This window comes from Lotus japonicus, chromosome 1 (assembly GCF_012489685.1).
Source record: "Lotus japonicus ecotype B-129 chromosome 1, LjGifu_v1.2".
In the NCBI taxonomy this organism is placed as follows: domain Eukaryota; kingdom Viridiplantae; phylum Streptophyta; class Magnoliopsida; order Fabales; family Fabaceae; genus Lotus; species Lotus japonicus.
Window position 1 is genome coordinate 66,359,564 of NC_080041.1, and position 17,165 is coordinate 66,376,728.

General features: G+C 40.6%; 4 protein-coding genes across 4 annotated transcripts; all 4 read left to right on the plus strand.

Moving 5' to 3' along the window:
• Positions 1-6,806: 6,806 nt before the first annotated feature.
• Positions 6,807-9,374, plus strand: LOC130743178 (uncharacterized). The gene is made up of 5 exons (XM_057595311.1): positions 6,807-7,031; positions 7,955-8,155; positions 8,239-8,968; positions 9,050-9,218; positions 9,314-9,374. Exons 1-5 carry the CDS (start codon positions 6,807-6,809, stop codon positions 9,372-9,374), a joined length of 1,386 nt encoding a protein of 461 aa, XP_057451294.1.
• Positions 9,375-9,525: 151 nt separating this feature from the next.
• On the plus strand, positions 9,526-10,326 carry LOC130740159 (glycine-rich RNA-binding protein 1-like). The gene is made up of 2 exons (XM_057592673.1): positions 9,526-9,807; positions 9,901-10,326. The coding sequence occupies exons 1-2, from the start codon at positions 9,574-9,576 to the stop codon at positions 10,222-10,224; spliced, it is 558 nt and encodes a 185-aa protein (XP_057448656.1). The 5' UTR covers positions 9,526-9,573; the 3' UTR covers positions 10,225-10,326.
• An 817-nt stretch (positions 10,327-11,143) lies between these two features.
• Positions 11,144-12,107, plus strand: LOC130743181 (uncharacterized). The gene is made up of 3 exons (XM_057595321.1): positions 11,144-11,284; positions 11,374-11,721; positions 11,775-12,107. The coding sequence occupies exons 1-3, from the start codon at positions 11,144-11,146 to the stop codon at positions 12,105-12,107; spliced, it is 822 nt and encodes a 273-aa protein (XP_057451304.1).
• Positions 12,107-13,599, plus strand: LOC130743189 (uncharacterized). The gene is made up of 2 exons (XM_057595330.1): positions 12,107-12,540; positions 12,801-13,599. Exons 1-2 carry the CDS (start codon positions 12,107-12,109, stop codon positions 13,597-13,599), a joined length of 1,233 nt encoding a protein of 410 aa, XP_057451313.1.
• Positions 13,600-17,165: the final 3,566 nt, after the last annotated feature.

Genomic DNA, 17,165 nt, shown 5'->3' on the forward strand with positions numbered 1-17,165 from the left:
CGCTCTTTCTCTTCCAAGCTTTCTTTCAGATCTTCCCAACCCTCTTCTTCTTCCATCAATCATCATCATCATCAATCCAATCAATCGAAATCCGAAAATGTTTTCAAAGAAGAAATTCATTTTGAAGACATCAATCAAGATCTTGATAACTGGGAAATTCCAAAAATTTCTCATGCTGAGATCTATAAACCAAACGGATCTTTCTTCAAGAGATCTGATTTCATCATCAAAACCGTTGAGCAAACGTACAAGCTCAGATCTGATAATGAAGAAATCCACCTGCTTTCCGAGAAAAGCGTCAAAGATCACATCAATAAGAATTTCAACTACCTGCATATAGGTAGCGTCCAAGTTGGTCTGAAACCTCTGACTAGGAAGTCTCTTGATATTGCTGTACTCCTTTGTCTTAGGGATGTTAGACATAATCGTTTCCATGACTCCCTCTTAGGAACGGTTGAAACCAGCCTGAGCAATGGACCAATCTTTTTTAATTGTTTCCCTGATCTTACTGTCAGCCTTGATGACAAAAACATTCTTGACGTTCTATTCCTGAATATCAAGCTTCACGGCCTTGATATGAAGGATGACTCCATCCCAATCTCTTTGATCTACAGGGTTCAATACAAGGTAATGAACTCCATCAAATCTTATTTCTTGCGAACCAATTGTGAGAAATCCGGAGAAACAACTCTTTTCCTTACAGATTATGATAAGGCAAACGTTATTGTTCCCAAAACCATCCAATGGAGTGATATCACCCTTCCAGAGAAATGGTCTTTGGAAAAGGATGCTCCAGCCCAACCTGTCGAAACTCCTGAGTTTCGAGAAATCATCCAACACCAATCTGGTCAAGTAGATCTTATCTTTGATAGGAGAAATTCTTTCTCTATCCCTAGATCTATTAGGACATCCTCTGATTTCCAATCAGCCATGTCTAGAAGATCCTTTTCTATGTCTAGAAGGAACCAGCCTGAGTCAAGCGCTCGACCTTCCCTCTCTCATGACGGATCTACTATCCATCTGGCTGGATATGTCAATTTCACTCCTGTCAAGACTACCTATGACAAGGGTGATGAAGATCATCAATCCACCTTATCTCCGACGTATTCTTCTCTATAAACCCCTGGAGAAACTTCTGACTTCATCGGAGCTATCACTAAAGAATTTGTCATCAACAAAGAAAGCATCCGAGCAGACTTTTACTCTGGTGATCGGACAAAGCAAAGAGAATGGTTCTTTGCAAAGTATCAGGGTAAAAAGAGAAAGAAAATCCAAGATAAATTCTATGGGTTTCTGGAACAAACCCAGCAAAACCTCTTCTTCTTCGACTGGTTTCAGGCTTATGCCATTAAGAAGAGAATCCATTATCCTTACCAAGTTGACATGATTAAGTGGCAGCATAAGGATGGAAAAGAAACTCTTTCTAATCTACCTCCTAAAACTCCTTTCCTCCTTAAAGGAGCTCAATCTACACCTGTCTTGGCTTCTCCCTTTAAGACTAGGGAAGAAGAAGGTGAGGTCACTAGCAAAGACATCAAAGACCTCATGGAACAAGCCAATTATACTAACAAGTATCTTCAGACCCTTGGAGAATCTCAATCGCATGATGATTGACTTACTGCCTTCAACGCCTCCGCTGCAGATATGATCATAAGTCTGAATAGTAATAATCCTAGAAGATTTTCAATAAAGGTTTTCATTTTAGTTTAGTTCAACGTGTACTACCAGTCCAGATCCGTTTCCATAGTGCTTAATTATGAAAGAACAAAGCAGAGAAACAACTTATATCTAACATAGTTACCATGTTCCTACTTCCCCATCAGGCTCTGATACCAAGAGGGGTTCGGAAGCAGAAGGAGGGGTATGAGATGAGGATTAAGAAGAGAAGTAGGACGCCACCAATATATATATATATATATATATATATATATAACTCTTCCCTTATGATACTGACGTTGATGGCATCACTGTCCAGCACCTTGGACAACCTATTCTGTTCAAATTCTCGGAACCTCCCTTTGACAAAACCCTGAATGTTATATCTTACAAGGAAAAGCAAATCAATTTCCTCAAGGAAGAGATCTCCTTCAAGAACATTGAAGTTCAATTACAACAACCTTCAGTCAAAACAAGGATTGAGAATATTTTGGGGAATATTCAATCTAGCATCTGTTCTGACCTACCCAATGCCTTTTGGGAAAGGAAAAGCCATATGGTGGAACTTCCTTATGATAAGGATTTTTCAGACAAACAGATCCCAACCAAGGCTAGACCTATTCAAATGAATGAAGAACTTCTTCATTTTTGCCGAAAGGAAATCGATGATCTTCTTAAGAAGAAACTAATCCGCAGGAGTAAAAGTCCTTGGTCCTGTGCAGCCTTCTATGTCAACAAACAAGCTGAGATAGAACGGGGAACCCCTAGATTGGTCATCAACTACAAACCTCTCAATCAAGCCCTTTGTTGGATTAGATATCCTATTCCCAACAAGAAAGATCTTCTTGCCAGACTGCATGATGCTAAGATCTTTTCGAAGTTCGACATGAAATCTGGATTTTGGCAAATCCAATTACAAGAAAAGGATAGGTATAAAACTGCTTTTACTGTCCCTTCTGGACAATATGAGTGGAATGTTATGCCTTTTGGGCTAAAGAAAGGTTTGAATAAGGGTTTTTCCAGTTGACACCCTTTAGGGATATCAAGATCTGGGGAAGAGGGTTCAGTCTTGACCTTTCCTTTTCCTTTTCTAGCAGATTCATCATGAGTCTGAGATTCTCCGTAGTAGGTCCAAAGAAATCCCACCAAGAGTGAAACCAATTTGGAAAAGAATATTTGTTGGACCATTTAAAATAAATGAGCCAAGAGTGTTTGAAATTATGATTTTGTAGACCAAAGATTGTATTCTCCCAAGCTCTCATATAGTCCCAATAGTTGAAACCTACAGGGTCAAAGTATATATATATATATATATATATATATATATATATATTTATCTTTATTGTAGCCCTTATTACCTCCCTATAACCCAATTTAAATGTAATTCTTGTACATCATTCTGGCATTCCCTACACGCTCATTAATACAAAGTAATATAAAGAGAGAAATCTATTAGGATATAGGAATTGTGAAGCGCGAAATGTGACACTGACACCTCACATTTTCACTCTTTGCCAAAGTTCCCACCTCAGCATTTTATCCTATGTGTCATCTTATACCATTTGTGAACGTTTTATCAACATTTTATCAAGTGTTGTTTTATCTTCTTTAACCTTCAACACCCACTAAAATCACAAAACCTGTTAGTAAAATAATTGGTTGGAAAAGAAAACTGTTACTATAAAATAATCAAGTGTAATTTAATTCCCTTTAATCACTACTACAAAAAAGGCTTTTCGCCACGGTTCCGCGCGCCCTTTAGCCACGGTTTAACCGTGGCGATAGCGTGCGTGGCAATTGCTCAATTGCCACGGTTCAAGGGCGAACCGTGGCAATTGATTCGCCTATTACCACTGTTCGTTAAGGTAACCGTGGCAATAGGGTCCCCATATTGCTACGGTTACACACTTAACCGTGGCAATAAAGTCCACATATCACCACGGTCAAGTACGTAACCGTGGCAATATATGGCTTCTATTGTCACGGTTTTTTAACTGTGGCAATAGGGTTCCCATATACGGATTTATGTTTTTTTTTTATTTGACCTGGTCTGTCCATAAATTACAATACATTCACATATTCTAGCAGAATTACTCAAATATTCCAGCCTTGAATAACAAAACAATACTAAAAAAGGCAAATTTTCAGCCACACAATGATCAAATAAGTACCTTCAATAAGAATATACAAATCAAATACAATGTTAAAAAATTGTTTATCTAAGCCAATAAAATTTTGCCAATATACAAAGCTTTGTTAGAATTAGAATCGGATCTAGCAGCATCCAGAAAGACGCGAGGGAGAGTAGAGCATCTGCAACAACTTGCCAGAATGCACACTGCAGCAGAAAAACAGCAGTCCATCACCAACAGCACAGTAGAAGACGAAACAAAATTACTACAATGCCAAATTTAAACAATGCAAACACACTTTTGAGCAACACTATGTCAAAGCCACCCCTTTGTTTACATGCACTTTGATAAAGCTAAAAATAACCAAACCCTTTATGTTCTAGGAAGAACATGTAGCAAGTAAATCTGGAAACTGGTTGTTTTAGAGGGATGAATGTATATTAGTTAAATGGAAAGCACTAAGTAGTAAACCAGAAGTAACATAGGAAAAAAAGGGAAATGCATGTCACCTGTTTAGGCCTTGTCATTATTGTAGGGCCATGAGTTGTATATCCTTGTGTTGCTACTTTGCTCTGTTTGAGTTGATTTTCCATGGGACCAAGCCTTCAAAAAAGCAACACACAAGGTAAGAGGGAGGGAAGTTATGTATGTACATTTAGGAAAAAAGGGAGAGAAAAATGGTGAAGCAAGCAAGCAAACTGATTGACATGTGTTGCCCCATATTCACCTCTGAAATCAAAAGCTTTGATTTGAGAAAGCAACATAATATGCAAATTGCAATGCACGCGTGAAAAATCAAATAGCTAGGAATGTGAGAAGCAAGACTAACAATGAAAAGTTTTTTTCAACATGAGATAAGATACTACTCATTTTACAAATTTCTCAGTCAATTTTGCGGAAAAATAAAATTAACTTATCAGTCACTATTACATCAATATATCAATCAAACTAGCAAACACATCAACAGAATGTCGGCCGAATCTAGCGAAACTAAAAATTTGACAAGCCAACTCAGTTAAACTTACCATCACATGTAGATGCTACACAACAACTACAAAATAAAAAAGTCGCAGCACTCACAAGAATTACAATAACAAAGAAGTGAAGAACCATAAATTGAAACATATGAAGAACATCAAGCTTTACCTTAAATTTATCCACATGATATTTGGCATTGAAATAAAAGGAACATATTATGAGTAACAAACTTTGTACAAGTTAAACAGTTCAACAGAAGTGAAGGCTTAATACTGACAAAAAATCACCTTGAACGATCACTATTGTAGTTCACTTGTAATTCATGAATCATGAGTGTGCTTACGGTTGTGCTTAGCTTATAGTGCAATAGTGGATTATCTTTGAGAGAGCTTGCAATGGAGCCAAGATATGATAAGAAAAACACAGTATTTGCACTAGAAAACTCGTGTGACTACAAAATCAAACTTCCAAGGATTAAATAAAGGGAATATATTCACTCCTTCACTCCTTAATCTAGTATAACATTAAACAAACGAACAACCTTCACTCCCCAATCCGCCAAAAAGTACACAGATAAGTGTAAAACATAGCATCTAAAACACCCTTATCTTGGAGAAAAGGTTATATTATTTTTCTTTTAATACAATAAGAACAGGCATGCACAGAGTAGAGAAACAAACCAACTAAAAGAGTGGTTGTTACTTGTATCAACAACACGGACATATCATATAGCTGTTACTTGAATGGCTGCAAAATATGCAATAGTATGTTTAGAAATGTAGAAACTGGAAAATAAGGAAACATTGAGCAAGAAAATGAATCCAGAATTCCATATTTTTTTATTTTATTTTGGTATACGAGTGACCAACTCCATTATACCTGACCATAAATAAGATCCAACTACCCCCTTAGTGACTCATAAGGCTCTTCTCTGCAGCTGACGCAGACTAAGTAAATTGGTCCTTTCAAAAGAAAAACAACCTGCACCATAACTTTGAACTAAGATTTCATAACACAAGATTCACGTTTGCTAAAATTGATAAAACATAAGATAAGCACTAGTATCGATAACTTACAATTCAAATATAAGAAAGGATTAGAATATCATTTTGCATAAGATACTATTTATTGGGCAAGAAGTACTAGCTTGTAAATGCTCAAATTAAACTATATATTCACTAATAAAAACTTTTACAGGGAAGAAGTGTATGAAGAGACCTGATGCTTTCCAACCCTCACCAATTTGACACGATCACCCTTGAAATTAAAAAAGAAAAGTTCAAAAAATCCCTCTCAACTTAAATTCAGATAATGAATCAAATATATTCAGGACTATTGGAGTAACTAGAAGCTAACAGGCTATAATCAACTAAAATAAAGATAGATACAATACCCATTCTCCACAAAGGAAATGATTGCTTACAAAGTTGCTGAAAACCAGCAAGCTTGTGTTCATCTCCGTATCTGCAATGAACAAAAAGTGAGAAATGAGAAATAGAGGAATGGGGCATGATGTTTTAGGCAGTGATCCTAAGATATATGAACAGAAATTGATGGAAGCATCATCCTGCACTTTATTCATTAATCAAACAGAACATGATATTATAGGTAACTTCAGAGTAATGCCTCACAGGACATGAAGTTGAAAATAAATGCCTCTATGAGTAACATAAAGTTGAAATTAAGTTGCAGACCAGAAAATACAGCTAGGACACCCACTATAGAATACTGTCCACCAAGAAAAGCACACCCACAAAGTGATTAATTCCTAGATGAATTTCTGCACACCGTTGTCAAACAAATTGCAGAATCAAATATCAAGGGACTTCCCATATCAGCAATAATATCGAGGGAGTTATAGACCCTAGTGAAACAAGCCAAAATTAAGAGCCTAGCATGAACAGAAATGGCAATTAGGGCACCAAAATTTGAGAGACAAACAAGAGTTAACACATACCTATTTAGTTGGACATTCCATGAAAGCAGAAACTGGGAAATCAACGACAGGGACTGCATGAAAATCTACCCTATTCCTAGAAAATGCAGAGAGCGAGAGAGATGATAGCAAATTTGCGAAGAGCACCTGAGAAGAGAAGACCAACGAATGTGATGCGATTCAGAATGGAATTCGCACGGTGGCGTGGCCGCGTGGGTCTTGCTATGGGTGTGGGAGAAGGAGAACTGGAGATAGAGAGGCAGAGGCGTGGCTGGGTCCTGGGCAAGAATCTGCAACTTCGTCGATCTAGAACTTCACCCTCAACAAGAGTAGTACCCAGCAGGCTGTAGATGGAGAACGATGAGGGTTCCAATCGAGAACGGTGAGGGTTTAGGTTTGGGATGCGAGAGTGCGAGAAGGGAATTAGATTTCCCACCCCCTGGTTTAGAATGCCCCTCCGTGTTTTAGTCCGAATGTTATACATTCGGACTCCTCCAAATGTTCAAATGTCGGACTCAGTTAATTATAGAACAAAACTATCAATTCAGATTCACATTTGTAACGGGACAGAACATCAACTCTCGGAGGTCTCAAGAGAAGCGACCCAGAGGCACCCAAATCGACCCACACATCACGACCAAAAGCGACCAAGAATCATCTGTGTTTCAAAACCGACCACACTGAGGTAATTTGTTGGAATCCACGACCAAGAATCATTTGTATTTTGAATCATGTGTATTTTGATGAGTTGGTGTTGTGATTTCAAATTTAGGGTTTCAAATTTAGGTATTTCAGATTAGGTTAGGTTTCGAATCCCTTTTTATGAGTTGATTTGGTGAAATTTCATTCCTATTGTGATTTCTGGAGTATTTGGGGTTCTGAGGTGCGAATTTGGGGATATTCGTACTCCGAATCTTGAAGATTCGGAATGGTTCAGGACTTCAAGATTCGGACTGGTTCAGGACTTCAAGATTCGGACTTGAGAGATTCAGTACTGTCTCTCCTATTGCTTCTGTTATTGTTTTTCATGATAAGATGAATGGGGTGAAGATAATTTCCATGCTTTTGGCTATCTTAGGGTAGTGGTTAAGGACATAACCAACTTGAGATTTCACATTTGAATTTCATAACATTATTTGAATTGTATTGAAATTTCATAACATTAGTTTACTGTGTATACTTGTGGATTGCTTCAACTAGTTAGTTACTCATTACATAGCTATTAATCTGTTTTCCTTATTTTTTCTGATAGATTATGGCGAGGACAAAGCAAACTAAGAGGGTATCATCTGAAGAGTTGGCCGATCGTCGTGCCTATCTCCACGCTTCTCATAGGCGAGGTGATCATGATACAGATGTGTCGACTTCTCGGAAGGGGGCTAGTAAGGGGGCTCCGAAGGCGACCACTGAGGTTCCTGCCCCTGCCACTGAGGTTCCTGCCCCTGCTACTGAGGTTCCTGCTACTGAGGTTCCTGCTACTGAGGTTCCTGCTCTCTCTCGACGCCTGAGGTTACTGCTACTGAGGTTTCTCCTCAGTCGACGCCTGAGGTTAGTGCCCACGATACTGTTGAGCCTTCCACCTCTTCACTTGATATTGATGCAGTTGAGGAGCCGGAGTCGGAGTCGGGGTCTGAGTCGGGGTCGGAGTCGGGGTCTGAGTCTGAGATTGAGGGTGAGGATGTAGAGGTAGAGGATCCGAATATGCCGCCGCTCCAGAGAGATCCACCGTTTCCTGGTGGGCCGGTTGAGTTGTCACTTCTGCAGCATTACCCGGATCACATAGCGCCGTGGACGTGGCATACCCTACTAGGCACCACTGACCCTCGTTATTCTGAGCGAGGTGATTTGAGGCTTGCCACTGCTGGTACGAAGCTCGGGCTGATGACGTGTGATGGGGACAATTACAGGGAGGTCCGCTTGATTGTGGAGAGGAGCGGACTGTATCCACTGGTCAGGTGCAGCTATGTAGAGACGGATCCAAGGCTTATATCGGCCCTTGTGGAGAGGTGGCACGAGAAGACTAGTAGTTTCCACATGCCATTTGGGGAGATGACTGTCACCCTTGACGACGTCTCCGCTCTTCTTCACATCCCGGTTGGTGGGAGATTCTACACTCCAGGAGTGGCCTCGAGATATGATGTGGCAGAGACCTGCGCTTTGCTGTTAGGGGGGGATGCAGATTTGTACATGGCTGAGTTTGATAGGCTTAGGGGTCCGACTATGAGGTTCAGCTTCTTGCGAGACCTTTACCCGAAAGCTGTTGCAGGTTTGTTTCATTCATTATCTGAACTTTTTCCAACTATTATTTATATTTACTTAATCATAATTGGTATTACATTGTAATTAGAGGGGCGGTACGAGCATGCAGCCAGGATGTACCTGATGCATCTTGTTGGCGCGACATTGTTCGCCGACAAGAGTGGGGGGCACTCATTCTCTGCCCGTTGGATCGGCATGCTACAGGATCTTGAGCGGGTGTCGGAGTTCGCGTGGGGCGCCATGGCCCTTGCCACGTTGTACGACCAGCTGGGACAGTCTTCTCGTAGCGGGGTCAAACAGATGGGCGGTTACACTTCCCTGTTGATGGCCTGGGTCTTTGAGCACTTTCCAGACAGGCTCGTTCGCCGGTATGCGAACCCGGCTTACACAGAGGACCAGCCCAGAGCTCGTAGGTGGACAGAGTCACGGTCGGGGCATGCTAGGCTTGACGAGAGGCGAGTACTACTTGATGAGTTGACGGCCGACGACGTCACTTGGACTCCATATGAGGCCCACAGGGAATGGCGACAGCGGGATGAGAGGGCTTTGTTCTCAGGATACATTCGGTGTCCCTATCCCCCTGCTGTGCGACCTCATCTTCCGGAGCGGGTCATGCGACAGTTTGGGTATATACAGACGATCCCGCGCCACCCTAGTGAGATGGATAGATCTCCCGCAGCTGAGGCTGTTGATGCGGCATTCGCAGATTATGTGCAGTACTTGTTCCCTGAGGGTGACCCTACTATAGAGGAGGGACAGGCTGTGGGCGGTTACATGGATTGGTACGCTAGAGTGTCTCATTGTTTCATCATACCGGATGAGAGGAGGATTGATCTCAGTGCCGTGGTAAATTTTAAATTTTATTTCTATTTTCTTTATGCACTTGTGGTTTTCTGTATGTGATTTACTAACAGCGTTTTTTTTATTATTTACTTTCAGGCTGCTTTGCGTAGGGCTTTAGAAGTCCTTGAGTTGTCACTTGAGGTGGATGATGCTTTGCTGCCAGGCACACAGGCCCGCGCTTTAACGGAGAGAGCACTTCGCATCCTCCAGGACTTGGCTGGGACACAGGGCATTGCTTACGCTGCTGGGAGAGGAGGTCTGGGAGCAGGTGGCCGAGCAGGTGGCCGAGCCGGTGGCCGAGCAGGTGGCCGAGCAGGTGGCCGGGAGGGAGGCAGGGCAGCAGGTGGCCGGGAGGGCGGCAGGGCAGGAGCCAGGGGAGGCCGTAGGGGTAGGGGAGGTCGTCGGGGTAGGGGACAGTAGGGGACATTAGTTGTATGAGCATTTTGTTGACATTACTATTACGATATTAGGGGACTATGTATTTTGCACTACTATTTCGGATTAGTATGAGTTTTATGTTCACTTTAACGTATGTTTTTTTTTTATTTTTCACTTTTACCCTAAACCCTAATAATTTGTGAGCTTTATCTTCACTTTAACATTTTTTTTTTCTTTTCACTTTTAAAATCTATTACTTTTATAATCAACCCTAATAATCAACCCTTGTAATGGAAGCCAAAACCTGGCACTCAACAACACAAATCCTTGTAATGAAGTTTAATCTTCAAGATATAATCCGAAACTTCAACCTTCGGATCAGTATGAAACTTCATCCTTCGGATTAGTATGAAACTTCAACTTCCGGACACCTCTGACAGATTCTACCACCTTTTTCAGCACCATTACTCCATAGCTTCACCTACCTCACCACCATTATGGCCTCCATAAACTCCTCAACCACCAAACCACCCCCCATTACATTTCACTTCTGATCACCCTCACTCCCTCACTTCCTCTTTTCTTACTACCCCTCAACCCCCCACCACCATCATTGCACCACCAACAACAACAACCTTCATGCACCACCAACAACAACCTTCATCAACCAGCACCACCTTGGTATGTATCATTGCATCCATTATAATTTGCCAATAATATACATTTGTTTATATTTTCTACTATTTAAATTTCTCTTCATTTTTTGCCACCACCATCACTTCAACTTTTCTGCCTCGACATAAATCCGAATGTTCAAGTCTCGGATTAGTACGAAAGTTATAGTCTCGGATTAGTACGAGAGTTATAGTCTCGGATTAGTACGAAAGTTACAGTATCGGATTAGTACGAATGTTCATTATACGGACTGTTAACCAGTGGCAGATTGGTTTATGCAGGCAGTATGACGAACACATTTTTCTATGATGATGAAATGCTGCTTCTAAAACAAGATAATGATGTCAATGAAGGAATGTTGCTTCAACAACAAGATAATGTTCAGCCTATAAGTGTGGATACCACTCATTTATGGTCGACCGATCAGGTATTCATTGCGTATACCATAATGACATTATTGTTTAGTGATGCTTGAATTGATTACTAATTTTAAAATGATATGTTACCACTGTACAGATATTTGAAACGGTTGATGACCTTAAACAATGGGCTAAGAATGTTGGGAAGGACAATGGATATGCGATTGTGACTGGAAGGTCTGATTATTCCAGAAAAGGTGGAAATATGTATATTATTCTGCGGTGCTCGAAGCATGGTGTGTATATCCCGTACAAGGACCCTAAGTCCTTCAAGTACAACTCCACCGGATCACAAAAATGTAATTGTCCTTTTAAACTTAAAGGACAACCTACGGAGGGTGATAGAAATTGGTGGCTGAAAGTGTTGGAAGGGGTACACAACCATGAACCAGCTAGATCTTTGGTTGGCCATTCCTATGCTGGTCGACTGACAGAAGAAGAGAAGGTTCAAGTCGACAACATGAATAACAATTGGGTCACATGTTGGCCACTTTGAAGGAAAATAATCCGGGTAACTTGTCTACCATCACTCAAGTGTATAATCGCATCAAAAAAGTTAAAGAACTAGACCGCGGGCCACTTACAGAGATGCAATATTTGCTGAAGAAGTTGGCAGAAGCCAACTATGTTCACTTTGAAAGACATGAAGAAGATTCGGGTGTCATTATGGAACTTTTCTGGGCTCATCCTAATGCTATTAAACTCTTCAACACATTCCCTCACGTGGTAATCATGGATTGCACATACAAGACAAACAAATTTCAAATTCCATTGCTTGAAATGGTTGGCCTCACTTCTACTAGTCTGACTTACTCCATTGCATTTTGCTAATGACTCGTGAGCGCACACCTGACTATGTTTGGGCCTTGGAGTGCATGAAATCTCTACTTGCTGACCCTGCCCGATTACCTGGAGTGATTGTGACTGATAGGGAATTGGCTTTACTCAGTGCTGTTCGGAATATTTTTCCTGAGGCTACCCATTTACTATGCCTATTCCACATAAACAAGAATGTTGAGGCAAAGTGCAAATTGTGGGTTGACACAACGGATTTTAAAGCCTTAGTGATGCAAAAGTGGAATGAAGTGGTATATGCGGAAACAGCTACACAATTTGAGGAGGAATGGAGCGACATGTGTGATATGTGTAAGGATCATCCAAGGTTCACATCGTACATTTATGACACTTGGTTGGTTCACAAGGAGAAATTTGTGAAGGCATGGACAAACAGAGTGAAGCATTTTGGAACGACAACAAGTAACAGGTACTACGCACATGCAATCTTGATAGACTTGCTTCATTTGATAGAATTGATTCATTTGATAGGCTTGTTTCATTTTTTGTATGCATTTGATAGACTTGTTTCATTTGATAGAATTGATTCATTTGATAGGCTTGTTTCATTTTTTGTATGCATTTGATAGACTTGTTTCATTTGATAGAATTGATTCATTTGATAGGCTTGTTTCATTTTTTGTATGCATTTGATAGGCTTTGATAGACTAGCTTCATGTTTGTATGCAGGGCTGAAAGTGCACATGCAAGCTTGAAGAAGATGCTTAGGAACGGCAAGGGTAACTTGTGCGATTCATGGGAAGCAATTGATAGGTTGACCATTGTACGCCACAATGCAATACAAGCATCGTTTGAGCGCAGTATTAACATTGTAGAGCACTGTTTCAAGTCTCCAATGTATAAGAATATGAGAGGATTCGTTGCTAAACATGCACTTCACCTAATGTATGATGAACAAAACAGATTTTGGGGTCATAGTGAGAAATGCGGTTGCGTGATGAAAGTCACTCATGGACTACCTTGCGCTTGTGCACTTCAGAGTATGGCCTCAATTCCGTATGCAGCAGTTGATCCATTCTGGAAGATACTTTCTTGGGAACAAGTGCCTGTTGTGGAGAGTCAAACCTCAAACAGTGGATGCATGCCGCTAGAGATTGAGGCTTTGTGGGCTCATTTCAATACCTTGGATGATGCGGGCCAAAGTATGCTGAGAAGGAAGCTTAAAGAGCTTTATTGTCCTCAAATCAGTTCATTGTGTCCTCCTGAAGTGAAGATAAAGCACAATCAATCGTCCAAGGAGAGGAAAACCAAACCTCCCAGAGGTCAATCAATAGGATCCACCCAGCGTGACCTTTCACATTGGGAACTTGTTGACAATCAGACCAAAGAACAAGAAGCGAAAGCTAGCAAGAGGAAACCTAGGCTCACCAAAACTCCTAAAACAACTCCAACATCGCAAGCTCCTAAGACAAAGAACAAGAAGGCTATGACAGCCACCGGCTCCAAAATCTACTTACCGGAGTTGTAACACCCCGATTTCGGTGGCGTCACTTTAGTAACCAAAATAAACTTAATGCGGAAAAACGTAAATATTTTTTTTTCGATAATAACTATGACTGAAATAAATAAAACCCAAATGCGAAAGGCAACAGAACTAATACACAATACATATAACATCCCCCGCTGTAAGTAGCAACCTCGTCACGAGTAACCTCCAGTGACGGAAAGTAGAAAAGTGTAACGCCCGTAGGCAAAATGTACAATCCCCAAAATGATAGGTCAAGTGTCAGCAACACAAGCCCTCCAAAAATAAGAATAAGTCAGAGCTAGGGAACTAACACCCAACCTTAGTAGACTCTAAACACCCATCCCCCATACTTCCATCATCGACTCTCATCTGGTCATGCATGAAGTCCGGGTCCACGTCAAAGGCTCAGTAGTAGTCATTTCGCTCCGGGTCTTCCCCGAATGACGAAGAATCACGAAAGAATCCATCGACGACATCTGACAAAAAGGGCATACATAGCCCCCCAAACACAGGTAGCACGCGCAAGGGTCAACTTACGGAATATAGTATAGGGAATACAAGACAACAGGTAAAGTATAAGGGGTATAGATATATATGTTATATATATACATATAAGTTCTGCATTGTCTACCCTAAGGTTTAAACATAGCATGTTATCAACACTCTAGTACAATTCCATCATCAAAGCACATAACGATATCTATCAACATCTACTCATCAAAACACATAACGATGTTTATCAACATCAACTCATCAAAACATATAACGATACAATTAGAGTGCATGATATGTCAATGCAACGTCACTCTCGACGGTTCCAGAAAGAATAGGCTGGGCACGTTTGAGTCGGTCCTAACACTGGCATTGTGTCGACCATAACCCCCGAGTGTCACTTACAACCTTGATATAGCCGGATCAGTCCTAACCCTGCGGGTCGACTTTTCCCTCCGCTATGCCCGACAATCAACAGGTCGATCCTAACCTCACGGTCGATCATATCCCCCGTCGATGTCCGAATTACCCGAAGGTATAAACTGTACCCGAAGGTATAAACTGTACCCGAAGGCATAAACTGTACCCGAAGGCATAAACTGTACCCGAAGGCATAAACTGTACCCGAAGGCATAAACTGTACCCGAAGGCATAAACTTAACTCATGATGATTCCTCGAATCATCCGACTCATCTCAATCCGATGGTCAAAACTGCTCAGCGAGCAAAGAGTATCGACATACTCGAAAACTATCAGTCTCCCGGCTTATCCCTCTGATAGCCCAACGACATGACTGCTCCCACAACACAAGAGTATCAACATACTCAAACCTTCTCAACTTTCTCAACACTTGGATCTGACGACACTTCTCATTTTCCACAACTAAGATTTGCATCCAAAGCTTCCTTTCGAGGTTAACGCCATTACTTAAAGATTTAGAGGTTGTTTAATGTCTTATGAGTTTTCTTTTCAAAATAATATCCTTTTAGTCTTATCGCAAATCCTATAAGTTCTCGGGATCTCCAAATCCCCAAATGACTCCAGAGAATGTCTCGATCCATAAACATCATAACAAGGCCCGAATCTCATTCGTCCTATCAAGCTTCCTCCAAAACTCTCAAAATAAAATCGGCATGACCTGCCCGCTATCCTCACCATTCAGAATCTCAGTTTCTAGCGAAAAGCATATTTAAATCATCACAATCAACAACATGTCATATATCCATAAATCTCATCATAAACACTTAACACTTAGCGTATAAAGCATGCACCACACATCCTAGATTACCCACATAGCACAATAGCATGTAATTCACTCTCAAAAACATTCAGTAGATGAATCATCTACATTGTCAGCCGAAGCCTCAGAAAACATTTTACCAGTCAAACACAAACAAGTGCATAAACAATAAATCAAGTCGAATTCATCGACACCTAAAGCATTAACAAGCAAGGTAAGTTGCCCTTATCTCTAGTTATTCCAGCGTTCTCCTCAAACGTTCCTTCACAATGAGCTCCTTGATCTTCAGGAAATTCTTCAAAAGAACCTTTAAAGTAAAACCACAGAATTCTATCAAAATCTATCGGAAACTAAGCTATCAATGCTCACTAAGGTTACACGAAGTAGTTCATACTCCGAGGTACGATAATCTAGCGCGAAAGGACAAGTTTTCGGAAAAGGAATTTTCCCCCTCCTCCTCTATAGGGCTCGGCCACTTTTCACAATTGTGGGGCTCGATTTTTCTTCGATCAAACTTGGTTCCTATGCTTTCATTAGCCGTAACTAAGGGTATTCTGAACTCGGAAAAATTATCGGATCAAAAACTGTCGCAGGGGTATTTTGGTCATGATTTTTAACTTAGAAATTTCAAAACTGAAATCCCAAAAACCAAATTTTGCAGGGACGTTACTAACGACGTTTATGACAACTAATCCTACTAACACTAAGCTAAGGCGATAGTTTTTAGCCTAAAGGTTGAAGCTTTACCTCAAAAACTCCAAAAATGGGTATTTAAGGCTAAAATTGATTCCGGCGGAATTCCGGCGACATAACGGAAAATCTAATCCGGCAGAAGTGATCTTGGGCACATATAGAAGAGGTTTAGAATCAGAAATGAAAGATTCAGGATAGTTTTGCAAAAACCCATAAACTATCCGCTCAGAAAACTCTACAGAAAAGCTATGGAAAAAGCGATCAGAGGTAAGGATTAGCGACTATACCTCGAAGCCTTGAAATAGCAACTGATTGATCGACGATCAAGCAAACGATGAAGAAAATCTTCTCTTCTCCCTCCCTTGTAGAACTCGCGGCCTTGATGAAGAAAATGGAGGAAAATTTGAGTTTTTCTTCCTTTCTTTGCTATATATAAAGGTTGGAAATTCGCGGGAAAATGAAAGTTTCGCGAATCTGATTTTTCCGGCGTCATACTCCGTGAATTAATAGATATGTTTTGGCGAAAGAATTCCAAAACTAAAATGAGGTCTCTTTGTATTTTTGGCAACTAAAGCATAGTCGGTATAAAACTATTTTACCCGATAAGTTGCTTTTTGCATCGAATGTCGGAATGGAAAACTTCCTTCGGAAGAAAGATTGAAATCATCAAGAGAAATGGGTGTACGCGTGTAGAATATTCATTTGAAGCTCTGAATAGAAAAAGTCTTCATCGTCGAGAAATTCTAGGGTTTTGAAATACCAGGGATTCGGTTTCGGCAAACTTCCGATGATTGGAATCGGACGTTCGTAGATCCTAGAGTTTCGCCTCGAAACGATTGTGATATATGGAAAAAGAGAAGTTCTAACATTTCTCTGAAGATTTTTGGAATTAACTTCCATCGTGCCTATAAATGAAAATTAGCTATATATTAGGGTTTCTGACCTAGGTTTAAGCGTATAACGATCGTGCTATAACTTTTATCGACTTCGATACGATCCTTTGACTTTTCCTGAACTTTCTCCTTCATAAATTTATTTCATTTGGTAAACTCTTGTTCAGGTTTCCTTTCACGATACATCAAGCCTAATCGTAAATGGAAATCTCTTCCACTTATTCTAAGCTTAAAAACTTGGGTCTTAC

Coding starts and splice junctions, on each gene's coding strand:
- LOC130743178 (XM_057595311.1), top strand. CDS start 6,807: ATGCAGAGAGCGAGAGAGATGATAGCAAATTTGCGAAGAGCACCTGAG. Junction 7,032..7,954: donor GAACTTCACCCTCAACAAGA/GTAGTACCCAGC, acceptor TTTTTCTGATAG/ATTATGGCGAGGACAAAGCA. Junction 8,969..9,049: donor TTACCCGAAAGCTGTTGCAG/GTTTGTTTCATT, acceptor CATTGTAATTAG/AGGGGCGGTACGAGCATGCA.
- LOC130743181 (XM_057595321.1), top strand. CDS start 11,144: ATGACGAACACATTTTTCTATGATGATGAAATGCTGCTTCTAAAACAA. Junction 11,285..11,373: donor ATTTATGGTCGACCGATCAG/GTATTCATTGCG, acceptor ACCACTGTACAG/ATATTTGAAACGGTTGATGA. Junction 11,722..11,774: donor GACTGACAGAAGAAGAGAAG/GTTCAAGTCGAC, acceptor GCCACTTTGAAG/GAAAATAATCCGGGTAACTT.
- LOC130743189 (XM_057595330.1), top strand. CDS start 12,107: ATGACTCGTGAGCGCACACCTGACTATGTTTGGGCCTTGGAGTGCATG. Junction 12,541..12,800: donor GGAACGACAACAAGTAACAG/GTACTACGCACA, acceptor GTTTGTATGCAG/GGCTGAAAGTGCACATGCAA.
- LOC130740159 (XM_057592673.1), top strand. CDS start 9,574: ATGCGACAGTTTGGGTATATACAGACGATCCCGCGCCACCCTAGTGAG. Junction 9,808..9,900: donor GGATTGATCTCAGTGCCGTG/GTAAATTTTAAA, acceptor ATTTACTTTCAG/GCTGCTTTGCGTAGGGCTTT.